The 17053-nt window shown below is 41.4% G+C and overlaps 1 protein-coding gene across 3 annotated transcripts in view; it reads left to right on the top strand.

Annotated features, from left to right (window-relative positions):
- The window catches only part of LOC138258996 (contactin-4-like), a 789032-nt gene that overhangs the window by 544899 nt on the left and 227080 nt on the right, over nt 1-17053 (top strand). For all 3 annotated transcript variants that reach the window (XM_069206362.1, XM_069206361.1, XM_069206363.1), the window contains exons 6-7: nt 7-210; nt 9019-9121. In XM_069206362.1, coding sequence (XP_069062463.1) covers nt 7-210; nt 9019-9121 — 307 coding nt within the window. The remainder of the gene's footprint in view (nt 1-6; nt 211-9018; nt 9122-17053) is intronic.

Raw genomic sequence — 17053 nt, 5'->3', positions numbered from 1 at the left:
TTTTAGAACTGACCTACGCCTGGATCTTTAATGAATACCCACCATTTGTGCAGCAGGACAATCGTCGATTCGTCTCCCAAGAAACTGGAAATTTATATATTGCAAAAGTGGAAAGGTCAGATGTGGGGAACTACACCTGTGTGGTGACCAACACTGTAACCAACACCAGAGTCCTGGGTCCTCCCACTCCACTAATACTGAAGCATGACGGTGAGTTCTGACAACAGAAGTCTTCTGTGTGTTGGCGTGAGTGAGTGAGTGCAGGAACAACGGAGCAAGTGAGCAGGTATTTATGCTGAAAAACATGAGCTAATTCAAGTGCATGCATAAATAATTACTACTCGCTAGTGTTTGTTCTGTAGGCTGCTAACAAGGTGCCCTCTTAAGTGACATACTGTGATATTGAACACCAGGTGGAAAGGAAAACTAAAGCAATCCACATGCAGCTTGGGTGTTTGGGAAATACAAAAGGCTATTTTTACCTCTGAAGGTTTATTCCATGTCCCTGATGAAATAGACATGGAAATCAGCTCTTTTGAATTATTTTTTCAGAACACGAAGAAGGTTAGTGTGTGAACTATGTGATCTAACCAAAACATACTGTCAGGGTGCAGTAGATAAGAATGTTGCTGGAGATCAATGACTGGAAGCGAGAGCATCTTGAGCAATAATCAGGATTGAAGGTGTTATCTGTGTTTGTATTGATCATCAGTCTAGAAGAGTTTGAGGTACTGAGCGTTTCAAAGAGTGGCCAATGGCACAGATAAAGACTAACCACCTCTCTCACCTCACTTTTCCTAAACTTAATGCAGGCAGAGGAAGAAGGAGTGAAGCAGAAAATTTGCTGCACTAGGATTTCAGTCTCTGGTTAAAATATGCTCAGTGGCTGTTGCCAGAGATCTTGAATGTCGTTAGTCTGTGAAACTGTGAATTGGTGCTTAGAGTCAGCCTGACTGTGAGGTCAGTGGAGCTTGAGAGTCCACTCTGGTGAAACTACACTAACACTACAAATATCTCTAGTATTATGTAATCAGAACAGAGCTCGTTTCCAATGGATTCGTGCTGTTGTACTTACCCAGCACTACAAAATAGTAAGTAGGCAAGTCGGCTACCGCAACATTTTCTCTTTGGTGCCACCACAGTGACTAGATGGGTGACAAAGGCACAAGTTTAACACCGTTGTGTAGCTTACGAGTGTAGCCATCATCTTTGTACCATTGTCAACCACAGCAAGACCCTCGTTTCCCCTTCATACTCGCTACCCCCTTCTTTGTCCTTACACTCCCCTGTATTCTCCTTTTAGTACAGATCTTTATTGCATTATTTTTTCACCCTGTAACATACAAGCATACATATATACATGCATATGTAATAATACAAAATAACTTTAAACTGGCCTTCAACGAAACATGGGATCCTCCAATAACAAATTTGAGACATCTAGGTGAGAACAAGAATGGATTCTGGTGGGTTTTCCCAGTAATCGAACTGTGCAATTCTCAAAACAGGCAATGGGGAAACTGAATTACTGCCCCGGCAACGGAGATTGCTTGGTGATGAAAACCAATGAGGAGCCAAAGAGCTTACTTCAACAATTTCATGAAAGGCATTAGGCCATCAAAAAAGGCTTGAGAAGGAAGCACTGTCATAATCCAGTTTCGATATCGGAAATATAACCCCTCTTTAGAGTTTCTCTGTTCTGGGAACATACACACAGGTACCACAAACAAGGAATACAAAGAGCTTCTAGAAAAGAGCTCAGACAGCACCATCAATCCCCACCAGATGATTCTCAGTGTTAGTGAACAGATTCTCAGCATTGCTTTATGTATGTCCTCTGCACACCACTGAAATTTTGGGAGCACAGTGTTTACAGTACAAATCACCCTGAGAGCTGTAGTTTTTCGATGGAGGGTTTTGGCATCCGCAAAGTTGATGTGATCAGGTTCAAGCAACATTGTCACCAATAACTTGTTGCAATGTGTTTTGGGAGTTGTACATTTTGCTTGCATGCTCACAGCAGCTGGAAGGTTGGAGGTTTCAGAATGCAGTTTTAAGTCCTCTAATAGAACAGAAGAGTGCATTGTGGGAGTAATGGACAACTAACTATGCTAACTGAAAAAAGCTTCTCAGGAGCAACTCCCTTGACTTTCCATCAGGAAACAGTGTACAGCATTCAGGAAGGATGTGGTCCCAGTAAATAATGTGGGTGAGACAGCTGCGTGCTGTAGGATAGCCCTGGTATAGGTGATTTAACAGAGAAGCGCAGAGGCCCTAATAGATGGTGCTGCAATAGTGAAGGATTTAATTCACAAAAGTCAACTAATGTGGAAAGGCACAAAATAAGCATATCATTCTCAGGTTTTGAAGATGAAAGAAACCAAGATCACAGACATGGCTAACTGTATTGAGAAAAGGGCCTGTGCCCAAAGACAGACAATAGAAGTTGTTGTCCCCAAAGAATTTTAGCTAATGGTGATTGCTACAATTGTGACAATTGTTCTTCAGCTAGTTGTTGATTGCTAGTAGGCGAGGAATAAAGATGGTGCCAAATTGGATCACCTTTTATCCAGTCTTAGCCGTGTCACTAGATTCAATAAACAAGAGAGTTAATCTGGATGACCTTGTGACCTCTGCCAAGGGACACATGTAGAGAATTAGCCTAATGGTGCATAGACCTGAACTCTGTGGGACACAGCAATGGATCAATACTGCTAACTTTGTCAAAGGAGACAGGAATGGCTTGGGAACTGTCTTCTGTGACAGAGATACCAGTTTAAGTTCGAGTCCTGCAGCTCCTTGAGAGAAAGTGAAGTCAGTTCAATAATATGCCATGACCGATGATGCCAGCCACTGCGAACAGGCACAGATATCACGAACAGGCACAGATATCACTGACCGCACCAATGGTCAGTGATGTGGGAGTTATGAACAGATGTAATTCCTCAACCAGGTTGGAAGCGAGATAGAATGTCATCGATGAGTGACCAACGCTACTTCTGTGTTGCTCTTTTGGTTATTTCATATTGAGATGCTTCTAGGTGTTTAATTGAACAAGAAAGTTCAAGGAAGAGTTTTGTAAGCAGGGAAGGATAATAGCAGATGTGCATTTGTTAGCTATGGGGCAGAGAGGGTTTAAACTTTTCACCATGCAACATCGATATCCCTTCTCTGCTTCACCCCCTGCCCTACATCCATTGAATTTAAATTCTTTTAGACCCATGCGTCGATCTGTGTACATCTGATTTCCCCTGCCGCCCTCTTCCTGAGATCTTTTGTTTGCCAGGGGAGGAGTACAAACATGGCTATGGTTATTGGAGTGAGTCTAGGGATGTTCGAAACTTTGCAAAATGTTGGGGAAGTCACCTGAAATTGCACGCAATAATGCAAAATGCAAATCTGTCGTTTAGCTTTATATTTCTGCATAAAATGCATCCTTTCATAAATTTTTCATGTGAGGAAGCATTTTGCGATAAAGCTACAGAGAGAACACAAACACAGAAACAACACTAAGCAACCCAGTCCAACCATAACCCTGACAGCCCAAGCACTAAGAAGTCAGTGCACTAGCTGATGTTGCGCCTCACAACTACTACCCATCAGAACATAATGCATAATATATTTATTTACTGACAAATCAAGGAAGAGACAAAGCGAACTGCCCTTCTCCCCAATAATGACTTTAAAATAAAAAAGGTTAGAAACGGAGTGGGCATGAATGCTGTATTTTAAATAAGTTTCTAATGAATGTTATGTCGCAGCGATATTCTACTTTTTCCCGGGACTGTCAAGCAGCTTAGCAGTTCTCAGACTTAAAGAGGTTAGCGATGTTTAAAAGCAGCAGATTTGATGTATTCCCCGAGCTCGGCGGTGTTTAAAAGCATGCCTTCCTCCCCTACAAACAAATAAACGTGATGCATTAGCGAACCCTTTAAAGCAGTCTCGCTGCTTTAGGGTGATTGGAGGCCTCTCGTGTGCATCGTGTTCCATATCTTTCATGTGTGTCGTGCACACAGTGGGACATTAGCTGTCGCATTAGAGCATGACTTGTGTTGTATTGTTTTATGACAATGCAGATGCACTCTTTATGCTCACAGAGTCCCAGCAGGGGGCACACAGCACCATACAAACACCTATAACCATAAACAAACACAAGCAAGACTCCAGATGCAGCATAATAAAATGTTATCTCAGTGCTGATGCTCAAATAGCTGGTACATACTTTTTTCAAACTGGGAGAAGTAGCATAGTCCAGGTTCTCAAGGGTGGATTTTGATAGCACAACTGACAAATAGACCTATTGTTTTCAATATATATGTAGAGTGGGCTTAAGCTCGACCCTTTATAGTCATTGTCTTTCTTTAATAAGTCTCTTTCAGCATTGGCTTGAGACTTTAGACCTACTGTCAATGAGGCAGGGTAATTTACTCTGTTGCCCTGACAGAGGTGTAGCCAGCCAAATTTACAAATGACCACCAAGTTGGCAGTCATTTCTAAAGCATTGGCAAGAACCGCCATCATGGCAGTTTCTGTCAGTGCTTTTTGAAGTTTGGTGCAGGGCTCAGTCAACATGATGGAGCCTTCCATCTCGAGGCAGGATTTTGTTTTTGGAAATAAAAAGGAAAATGTCCTCTCACAATGGGAGTCATCTCCCAAGGTGCGGGAAACATTTAGCAGGTTTCGCTGCCCTGATCGCTAATTCCGCCCATCTAAATCAGATAGGTGGCACTGGAGGTCTGCTTCCGACAGCCTTTACTTCGCAGGGCTGTCAATGGGGTTTAATCATGGCAGAGACAGAGTAGTCTATGCTGTGATCAAACCTATGGTACACCTGCAACTAAGTTGGGCAGCCCAACCTTTATCTTGATGGAATGTATACTCCATCACTGTTGCAACAAAGTATTATTACCTCCATGGTATACATCAGGCCTTTTTTCATATTGTCTCAGCCCTATGGAGTATTCATTTGTCACCTTATTCTATTTGGGTGCATGCTTCCACCTCCACTCAAGTGATACTTCAGGGACCATTTTACAATTGTAGCTCTCTCTGTCTGCTTCTGGTGGTTAATGGAATGTTCTAATGTGTTTGCACATTGGATACAGACCTATTGCCTTGGTCATTGCTTGTTTGTGGAGTGTTGCACAAAAGTTGTGTGAACAGGAACAAACCAAACATGACTTAGCGCTACTGTTCTTCAGACAATCCCCTTACATACATAACTCTCACCTGACAGTAGGCTATGCCATATCAATGCCTTGGGATCATTTTCATCCTCTCAATATGATAGATGCCTCCTATAGACTTCAGTGGGATAGCCTGTCAAGCAAACTTTCCCCGCACTCCAAAATACTACTTACCACAGTTGACTTCAATAGGATTATGAGCCACAACTTTCGTACTTCACCCTCCTTGAAATCTCATATGCTGATAGGCATGTCTGTATATCAGAGGAGCATGTTCGGTGCTTTTTCATACATCATATATCGTCTTTTGCGCCTGTTACTCTGCTGCTAATCACCATGCCATTTATTACATTTATTAAGAAATCTGCTGACAAGCTAATGAGTAAGCAGTCTGCAGTCTCTCTTAGATGAGCTGTGGCTAACCTACAACGTTGCTCAAACAAAGACATAAATAGCAAGAAGAAGGTTTCAATAAAGGTGATCTATTCTAACCCTGGGTTAGCTTGGCCTGAGGAGCAAGTCAATCTTGAAGAAAAGGTTCCTGATTTAGTATGCAACAAACCAATCTAAAACACAGTGGGCCAGATGTATCATCATGGCCCTTTGCGAATCGGAAATTGTGATTTTTAAGAAATCGCTATTTCCGACTCGCAAACTGCAGTGTATCACATTTGCGATTCGGTAATAGCGATTTCTTAAAAATCGCAAATGCTATTACCGAATTGCAAATTGCAATACCGGCCCCATCCGCAGCTAGCTGCGAATTTTTTGCATTTCCAAAATTGCGATTTCTGAAGCAGAAATCGCAATTTTGGAAATGCAAAAGCCTAGGGTGCTGGGGGCCTAAGGCCCCCTCTGCTGCACCCCTGAATCATTTTCTGCAACATGTAAGGTACACACATGCCAAAAGGGCATGTGTGCTTTACATGTTCAATTTAAAAATGCAGTTTAACTGCATTTTTAAATTTTGCACCAGGTTAACACCTGTTTGCATATCATGGTATTTTGCATGTGCAAAATGCCATTCTGCGAAAAATCGCAATTTGCGATTTTTTGCAGCATCGCCTTGTGACCTGGATTTTGCGAATCCCAAATTGCAACTCGCAAAATCCAGGTCGCAACACAAGAAATCGCAATTTTAGCGATTTTCACTTTGTGGTCTGCGAATGCCTTTCATGCTTTGCAGACCACAGTTTTGCACTCGCAAACTGCCGAATTTTGCGATTTGCACCTTTTGCGAGTGCAAAACAATTTCATATATCTGGCCCAATATACTTAAAGAAACTCCTAGCGTAATGTCTACACCGAGATGAAGTAAAAACATATACATTCAATAAATCAAAAAGGGAGTGATTCAGAAAAGAGCTTCAAACATTTTGGTGAAAAGGACAAATGCATTGCAAGGGAATTGCCAAAAGTTGTTCTGTTGAAAGACAAAGGGAAGGATAACCAATCAAAAAGCCCTGGTGTCCCCCTGGAGGTCCTGGCCAATACCTTGACACTCAAGTGGCCGAGTGACAATTGCACATGATCACACTGAAAGTCCTTGGGTCAAGTAAAAGCTTTAACCTTTGTTCAACATGGCGACTATATCTGTGCAGAGAGTCACACTGTTCTATAATCAATGTGTTAGTTTTAAGTGAACCATGATGTCGCATAAGATCAGAGCTGGACAAGAGTATAAGGTGACCCTGGCAAGAGTTCATGGTCAGATTGGATGTAGTGATCAATCCTGGTAAAGATGTCCCTATTCTAATATAGGTTCTTGTTTAGACTCCTTGAAATAAGTAGATTTCCAAATATCATGTATACTTGAATATCCAGTCTTTCTGACACTGCAATATGCATGGCTTTATAGTTCTTTCCATCGCATGATGGCAAGTGCACGCCTTATCACAGCATGGTGGATTTGACTTGAACCGCGCTGTCATGCATGTTGTCTGCAGACACAAAATGTAAACATCAAACTGAAAGATGTACAAGAATCCCACTCCTCTGCTACACACCTGACATTAATTACATCAGTCTTGATCAAAAATAATGATTATAACTTGCACATAAATATTGTCTTACTATCTCTCTTGCCGTGTCATCCAATGTTTATAAAATAAAATGTGATCTTCTTTTAATTACTTCCAATGCAAGACAAGTAACAGAGAAACAATCACATGGTGTAAGATATCTTGAATAATAGCTTGTAAACAGTGGTGTAACAAAGGCCTCCACAGCCCCTGCGGTGGTGGGGGCGAGCTCCATGGAGTACCCTCGGGACAGTACCCCGGCCTGAGAGTTCCCGAGTGAGTTCGGAGGGGGGCAGTCCTCCTTGTACTTTGCAGGGAGGCCCCCTCAAGTTTCGTTACGCCACTGCTTGTAAATTGTACTCAGATAGAATACACTGATGTTCCAAATAAAACACGCCATAAAGAATTATGAGTTAACAACCCAGATATTCGGACGAGCAGGTTAACTTAACTTGGGGACAAGAGATAGTAAAGCCCCTTTAGAGATATATGTATAAAAAAATATGTGTCCATGGGAATGCCCAATCACATGAAGGAATGACCGGCACCTCACACTAGGTTGTGAACCACGAGGTTTTCCTACAACAAACAATTACAGACAATGTCTACTTCTGCAGCAGCTCAGCTAACCGTGCTGAGCTGGTCCCAGGTATGAGCTAAGGGTTCTTTGCTTACACCCATCTTTGAGCTCTAGGCATTTCCCCTCATTTCATACCATGAAACACATTTAAGCGGCATCAATCTAAGGCGGTGCCAAGTTGCAAAGTTTTCTGAACTCTGAAGAGTTCTCATAAGATCATGAAATGACCCATGGAAAATCCCCTTCATGCCAGATCATGACAACGTGTATTTAACAGTCGCACTGATGCACTAACGACTAGGAGTAGACACCTTAAAAAGGTTTGAACAATAAGGAGTCTCCTTTACAGTATAACATCAGCCCACCTCACATAAGAGTTTTATCAGCAGAGATCTACGAACAGCGCACAAGGAGTTTTCATTTTACTGGGATTTGAACTCTGGAAAGTTCCCTTCACAACAGCGTATGAGCAATGTGGAATACCCTTTACATTCTATCAAGAACATCATAATCTATATCCCACGGGGGCTTGAATCACATCCGTGAAGTTCCTATCGCATCCGGGTAAAGGTAATTTAATGTTGTTGTAGATTCCTGTAGCAGCAGTTTAGAAACGCTGGGTAGTTAGTGCAACACCACAACATAAATTAACTTATAGTATTGCCTTTATACCATACTGTGAGAGTATGCATTGCTGTACAATTTAGTAATATCCCTTCAGTTGAGTCGTATGAACCACTGAGATCCCTCATCACATCAGAGTATGAATTCTTCTTCTTTTTTTATTATTTTACTGTTCTTTATGGCGTGAACAAGACCCAAATGAGTGATCGATCACTTTACACGAGGACAGTTTTGATACATAAGAACAGTTAAGGTACACAAACATTGCATTACATTGACAGAAAACAGGTTTCAGCAGTCATTAAGACTGACAGTGCGAATAATACATTTTGAGACTGCTGGAATATGGGTAAATGTGAAATCCAGGTATGTTTTAGTGAGGTTTCCCATATCATCAGTATATAAACTTGTAGTTCTCATCAGATTACGACGTTAGCCATGAGGAGTCCCCAACCACCTTTGTTTTAATCATGCCCAACAGTGGATCTTGGAGATCCAATCAAATAGGATGAAACAGATTAATAGTCCGCTATCCCCCTACACCATTGTAATCCAGTGCACACTAGTATAGGCTGGTAACAGATTAATGCTGATTTTGTTTCTACAGGTGTAATGGGTGAATACGAGCCAAAGATTGAGGTTCACTTCCCCGAAACAGTCCCTTCTGCGAAAGGAACAACTGTGAAGCTGGAGTGCTTTGCCCTGGGCAAGTAAGTACGATTTAAAAAAAATTGCACCTCTGATCATCTTAGCTTAAATATCGGTACCAAATAATCAAATTCTATTCAAAATAGCTGTCTTCTGCCAAGAGCATTTTAAAGTGTTACAGTATAGCCGTTTGGTGGCACACCATCACAGCTTACTTTCCACTTAGTGGATTGTCATACTACTATTGTAACTTGCTACCTTGACAAGCAAAGATCTCTGCAGGAGACTTTAAAAGTTTAAATTCATTAGAGTGGATGGTTATTGAAACTACAGTATTGTTGGCTAAAAAGTTTGGAATAGCTGCATGCAACATATGTGTTCTGTGGCCCCTTGATGGCTACGTTGTTTGAAAATATAAAAACGAATTGGAAAGAAATAATGTTGTAGTTTATGTACTTCTTCAAACTGTTATGTGTTACAGCAGTTGATGATTTTCAGCCAAAAGAGTGCTGTAAGGGCTGGACTGTAACGTAGGTGCCATCCAGTCCCAGCTGGGAATTGGGGCCAACACACCACGTCCAGGTCCAAGAGAGTAGCCTGAAATATAACATATCCACCACTTTAACCATGCTTCTAAACACAAGCACATAAAGTGAACGAACAGGACCTTACTTAGAATAGTTCCCTTCACCCTTTCATCCTTTTTATATCTATCTCTGCATTCAACATTTCCCCCTTCAATCGATGAATGCACCCATCTGTTTATGCCTTGGCCTTCTTAACCATCCTTTCACTCATCTATACTTTCACCAATCCTTTACCCATCCTTTCACCCATCTGTCCATTCTACCATCCTTACATCTATTACATCTTACACCTATTGAGCCTTTCACAATTGCAACCATAATTTCATGTTACACCTTTCATCATCCTGGGCACAGTTTCTTTCACAAGTCCTTTATTTTACTCTTCCATTCTGCCTTTCAATTTTCTTCCTTCTTTCCTATCACCCTTATTTGCTACTCCTTTGCTTTCTCTCTCTTTTTCTTATCCACCCATCTTTTTAGGTTGAGTCTTCCAGATAGTGTAAGCTGTCTGGCTGTGAAAGACCTATTGTGCGGTTATCAAGAACTTATAGGGGCTCAGAGCCCGCCCATTGCTTACCATTGGTTGGCTTTGTTGTCACTCTCTGCTGGTGGCTTTCTGTGTCTTTCGTGCTTGTGCTTCTCTTGGAGCATAGCCTCTTTACCATCCGCTTGGCTGGCTGACTTTTGTCCACTGCTCAATTTTAGGAAACTATTTTTTTCTTTTTGATTAAGCACTTCATCTGAGTTCATGTGTTTTGCAGTGTTCTCCCTCTATGTTTCTCTCCCCGCGCAAATATTTGCTCTTCCCCTCTCTCTCTCTGTGCTGCTTTCTCTCTCTCCAGTGTACTTCTCCCCTTAATCCCCATGCTCTCCATGTTGCTGTCTCCCTCGTGTGCTTCATCCTACCCCTTGTTGTTGTGTCTTATCTTGTGCTTCTTCTCACCCTGTGTTGTCCTTCCCCTTTTACCCCGCCTACTCTTCTTTACTTTCCCATCCTGCTCCTTCATTACCTACTCCACTCTGCTTTTTTAAATATATATATTCTGGAGGACCAGGCTGCTAACTGCTGCTGGGTTTCCGAAAAGCACTTTTGCACACAATTTTTTTTACTGACCAATCTTAAGTGACATGTGTCAATTTAGATCGGTCAACAAAAACTAAAAGCAAATAGTGCCATGGCATATGCACGGGTTTACAGAATTACATGACTGCCAACAGCAGCTGTCTCATCACTCCTTTTTTCTTTTTTTTTGTTAATACTAAACAATACCGGCAAAGGAACTTCTTTTTAACAACGCTGCTCAGCATCACAAAAAAACAATCATTGGCAAAGCCACAAAGGCAAAACCTATTGGCTTTGCCAATGCTTGTTTCTCATGCTTACTTTTTGCTTTCTCACATTTCTCTCATGCTTTCTTTTTAAGTTTGTTAGTCTCTGTTTTCTGGAATTTTCATAATTTCTCTTTCTTTACTTGAATGTATGTGTCAGCCCATGGCCCACATTCCTCTGTCATGGTATCGTCCAATAATGTTATTTATGAGCATTTGTTTATGAAGACAGTCGAGGCCCCTAAATAACTAATTCATGTTTTCATGACATCCAGTTCACCAACACAGTGCCAGCTCCCCTGCTCCGAAGCTTAAGCTGCTAACGTGAGGGTTTTGCTACATCCATTTCCTTTGCCCTGCTATGCTGCTGCCATTCTAATGAGCCTACTACCCAATTTTGCTTTGGATCCTACTATTTTAAATGATTGTAAATGATGTCACGTTACACACAGGGCAAATATTCTAAATGACAAGGCTCAGGCTAAAAATTACTTGGGGTTAAAAACGCAGGAACGGCTAAAGTTGTCACGCAAGATATGGGACACATTGCAGCTACCAATAATTTATTAAAAATAGACAACTAACATCTAACAAATCAATGGATTCTATTGGCTTAGAGCCATTTAAGATTTTACAGAACTCAGGCCTAGAAAAGTATCTAGTGCCAGACTAGTGGGAGCCGGATACACTGCCTTCCATGCTCCCCTATTAATAAAAACAGAGACAACATTATGACTTAACTGTTGGTAGTAACACCATAATGTTGTCTCCTGTAACATTAAATTATTGAGGATAAATTATATATCTACGCAAATAATGCACCACGAGTCTAAAAATGCAGCTTTTCATGGTGAAACAAATGCGAGTCTCTGGGATTAGAAACACCTTCTCCCAGTGATTATTTTGAAATTCCCATTTTCCTATTATATTAAAAAAAAACATAAATTATGTCACAAATATAGCACAAGTATAGGGCACGATTAGGTCACAAAAACGTATTTGCATGGAACAACAACATACTCATACCTATGAACACCAATTAATTTTTTTCAATTTTTTTAAATAAAAAATGTGAATTCGAACTGGTAAATGAATTTCCTCATGCACATTATTACCTTAGTATTGTATAGTATTATGTATGAGTACACCTTCTCCCAGGTGCAGGGAGAGCAAATTCAAGAATGGAGACAACTGTGAAAGTTTGAAAGCACACACAAATTCCTACAATTGTGGGAATTCCCAAACTTCCCTAAGACCCATTGCAACCCTGGAAACGGTCTGCGATTTACTTGTCAAGGGCAGCAGCAAATCTGGGTCCCTGGTAGTAATGTGAAGAGAACATCCTAAATTGGTGGAGTTCAGCGGAAGGTGATTCTCACTAGGAGCATACATCAAAAATAAAGGTGAAATTGTACTAATGGCAGGTATTGTGGAAGCAATCATTTTACAAAATGTGCAATGAAGGATGCAAAACTGTCTTCCCACGCATGTCAGGGGGAATTCACGAAACTGTTCTTGACGTACTCCGGGAATCCAGTGACTTTTGGAAATCTTTGCAAATTTGAAAAAATTATAAACCTGCACCCAACGGACGCAATAAAGTCATGATTGCAGATTGGTGACTTTTTAAGAACCTACCAACAGCTTAATCTCTGGTACATAGCATATAATCTCCCGAATTAGAGAAAGCCTATGGAAATTAAATGGTGATGCTGAAATAAATATAGGCCCTAATTACGACCCTGGCGGTCTTCTGACTGTCAGTGCCTTGGAGGTGGTCTGGCTGCTGCCAAAGCGGTGGTCCGACCACTTTGGTGGTGGTCAGACTGCCACATTATGACCATGGCAGTTCGGCCACGGTCGGACCGCTAGCGCCGCCAGTTTCCCTCCACTGGAGGGACTGGCAGTGCTGGCGGTCTTAATCCACCAGGGCAGCGCTGCATGCAGTGCCGTCCTGGGGATTACGAGCCCCATCTCTGCCAGCGTTTACATGGTGGTTGCACTGTCATGTAAAAGCTGGTGGAGATGGGGTACAGGGAGCCCCTTGGGGGTCCCTGCACTGCCCATTTACTTGGCATGGACAGTGCAGGGACCCCCAAGGACAGCACCGTCGCGCAGTGAGAAGCGCGATGGTGCTGTTGCACCCTACACATCGCAACATTGCCGCCAGCTCAATTATGAGCCAGCATCAATTTTGTGGGCTGCTCCCCCGATGACCCAGTGGGGAACTAGTAAAGGGGCCCATGGAAGGCGACGGTAACCTGACTGTGGGAGTGTGGCGGGCAGGCTTTTCCCCCCATCAAACTCAAAATGACCACCATAGTATATGAAGTACAGAAGGCCGCAATCATTATTGTGCATAAATACTCTGGGACAATCCAGATTTAGAGTGCAGTGACATTGTCAACATTTATTTTGCATAATTTACGCACATTTCTGTTGAATGGCACACAAATATTTTTTCAGACTAAGTTAGGGCAAATATAAATTCGGCACTTCTGACTAAGTGCAGAAGCACCATATACTTTGGCCATTCTCATGAATAACGAAATGGCGAAACACCATAATGTGTAAGTCTTTCCTGGAAATGCCCCATTTTCAGTGAAGTGGGCATATTTTTACCAGAATGGTCAGAAGTGGGGAAAAGGGTGAAATTTACTCATTCTAGCTTTGATAAAAGGAAATGACTCAGCTCTCTCCTGGGTGAAGTAGGGTCACTATTGCATGCTGTCTCCTGAGGAACAGTGACAAGGCCATATTGTGGGGTGGATAACATCTCTACCAGAAAGAAATACTGGAGACGCAGACCATTATATTGACTCTAGATGCAGTTTGGGGGTCTAGAGCACCTCCAAGAATGCCCGAGGTAAGGCGACCTTGGAGCTGCTCATGTTAGCTTCAAGAGTGGAAAAGTTCTGCACTTAGCTGAGAATAATTCAATTTGGACTTTTTGCCAGTATTCAATGTTTTCAAACTTATAGTGGGGCTCCAAAAGTACACAGGCTTTCAACAGGAATGCGAGTGTACACTGCAGCAAAGATTTCCATGGGGTATTGCAAATGATTATCCGTCTACATTCCCAAACACTAAAGGAAGCCTTCTTGAGAACTTGGAAGTTCCTGGCTTGAGGAAATCTCAAGAATCCAGCTCTATCCAGAGAAGTACAAACAATGTTTAATAGTACATGGGATCTTCAGTGGTAAAAGACAATCATGGCAGAAGCCAGTACCCATGAGAGATGGCCCCTTTAATTATTTTCTCTGTGTGCAGCAACAATATGCTTGTGTGTACACTTTCCCTGACTGTGTGCGCAATCGAGGGCATTGATGAGTCGCTGTGGGAATAATCCTGGTCAGCTTGCTATCACTTCTGATGACAGTTAGAACGCTAGAAGGCCACCAGAAATGCAGAGGAGGACTATGCAATTTTCAATAAATAACAACAAGGTTTAATTACAATTATGACAAAAGCCGCTGCAGAAACACTTAATGGTGTTCAATAACTTACAGAATGGCTGAATGGCTAAATGGCAGAATGGCTAATGGCTGAATGGTTGCTGCTGACATAAATGTTTATAAGGAGGTCACGCGTTCAAATCCAGGCAAGTCTGATTAGGCTTCTACTTTTACAATGCACACAAATTTAATATGAACTAGTAACACGTTACTTACAGTGCATAGAAATGTCAGTGATGGGGAACATGGCGCTAGATCAAAACAAGTATTCATTGTGATGCTTCACGTCAATTTAACACCTTGAGGTTGGTAAGGTAAATTATGTTTAAGAAATCTGGACGTAATGCTATATAATACAAATGTAAATGGTCGGGTTACACCGGGAGCTTAAAGCCTTTGCATTGGCTCAATGTACGTCCTTTGGGTTTCCTATTTGATGTGGATTAACGAATCAGAAACGTGGAGAACAGCAGAGAAACCAGAGCAACTCATAAAATGTTCACTACCCTGATGTCCAAATCCTCCGTCAGCCCTTATAATGAATTGGGTTGGTCTGTGACTAAACAATGCTTGAAAGATTATTATGTGACGGGAGAATTCCTGGTGCAACTGGAATCATACACTTGTCCACTATGTATCTGGTACGAAGCAAAGTGCCGTCTGACACTAACTGAAAGCTAAAAAAATCATTTTTTAGAAAACACTGGATCTAGCAAATATAAACACTAGGATGTATGGGTCTTGGACAAGTGGGACTTTGGGGGTGGAGCACCGTTATTGAGAAATGAGCATCTCTGAAGGTTTGCAGAATGTTCCTTTGCAACATCAGTTGTCAAAGGAATGCAGTCATAATTACAAGGCAATAATGCTGCCCAAGTCTGTAAAGATTAATGCAGAGTATGTAGGCAGTACTATGAGCTGTATCTGTGCCAGAGAGACGGAGAAGTTAGCAAATTCATAGAGAGGTGTGACTGGGCTCATGCTTGTCCTTATTAGCCAAAGCAAGAACCGAACCTTCAACAGATTTGGCACGTAAGTTATGCAGCACATTCCTATGTGAGAACATGATAAAAAGTCTTTAAAATCCAAAAAAATGATTATTTCTTCATCATTTCAGAGTGTTTCTGCATAATTCATTCAAGTATATCCTTGCATCGAATGACATGTATTGAACGTATTTATCTATGAACATTAATTTGCAAATGTTCAGGATTACTTCTGGGGACTGGTGATGTTCCCAAAAGTGAACCATGAAAGACATCACATTATGCCACAAAGCAGTGACCATTTGTAAATCACACAAGCTGAACTGGCTTACTTCATGGTACTCTAAAATTGGTCGTTTAAGGAACATGAGGCACTGAAATAAAGCCTAGGACTCCCCAATGTGGTTAAAGTGAGAAAGCTGGTATTTGAGCTCAGGTTTCCTGGTAACTCATCTTGCAGTTCAGCCTGTGGATGGACGGCTCCTATTTAACAATAAAGAGCAATGTTTGTATTCAGTTCTCTTTTGAGCTGACTTAGTAGGCTAGGTTCAATTAATGCACATCACAATAACTTAATCAGACACAATATGTAAGTATAATACAAAGCACTTAAACTTAAAGTTTTTTATCAAATTACTGGCTTCCCCTCACATAATGTGTCATTTATGTAAATGTTTATTTAAAAAAAAAACAATTTGCAAAAGGATTACTGCCTGTTAGACCTGGTATCCTTGGCGTGGTTTTCCCCCTAACTTTTTCCCTACAAACCCCCTGTTTTCGATGATTTTGTTTTGCTGGCCTTGGGACTCTGCACACTTTACCACTGATGACAAGTGCTAGTGTGCTTGTGCTCAATCCCTAAAACATGCTAGATAGGCTTATACCCATTTGGCATATTTCTTTACTTGTAAGTCTCTAGTAATGTGGCACTGCCTGTGCCCAGGGCCTGAAAATAAATGCTATTAGTGGTCTTGCAGCACCGATTGTGCCACCCACTTAAGTAGCACTTTAACCATGTATCAGGCCTGTCATTGTACCCCTATGTCTGCGTGGTTTAAAACAGCCCTTTTAAATTGGCAAAATAAACCTTTGCCGGACCCAAACCTTCCTTTTAATTACATGTAAGGCATCTATAGGGTTGGCCCTTGTCAGTCCGCAGGGCACTGTGCAGTGTATTAAAACATGTTTGACATGTACTGTTACGTTTTACATGTTCAGGTAGTGAAAACCCCCTATGCTCACTTCTTCAGGACCTACATCTTCCATAAAATAACATTAGATGTATCTTATTACAATTTATATGTGCCATTTACAAATTGAAACAGGTAAGCAGCTCATGTTTGGTGTCTCTGAAATTGTAAATTAAAATCCTAACTTATGGTTACGTCGAATTTTAAATTGCAACTCTGTAAAGGCCACTTTTAGAAAGTTGACTAAAACAGGGGTGGTTCGGCTTATTTAATGTCAGTAAGGCTAAGTCACTGAAAACTGACAAAAGAGTGGGTGCTAGTGCTGACACGACATATATCATATCATTTAAACTTGGTGATCACACAAATGAATTACTGTCATCACGCTTTATTTACCATTGAGGTTGATTATGTACTCTTTTTGTAATTATGAAATGCTTTGTTCAA

Source organism: Pleurodeles waltl, chromosome 9 (genome assembly GCF_031143425.1).
Source record: "Pleurodeles waltl isolate 20211129_DDA chromosome 9, aPleWal1.hap1.20221129, whole genome shotgun sequence".
In the NCBI taxonomy this organism is placed as follows: domain Eukaryota; kingdom Metazoa; phylum Chordata; class Amphibia; order Caudata; family Salamandridae; genus Pleurodeles; species Pleurodeles waltl.
The sequence above is the reverse complement of the archived record's forward strand: the minus strand, read 5'-3'. Positions and strand labels throughout refer to the sequence as shown.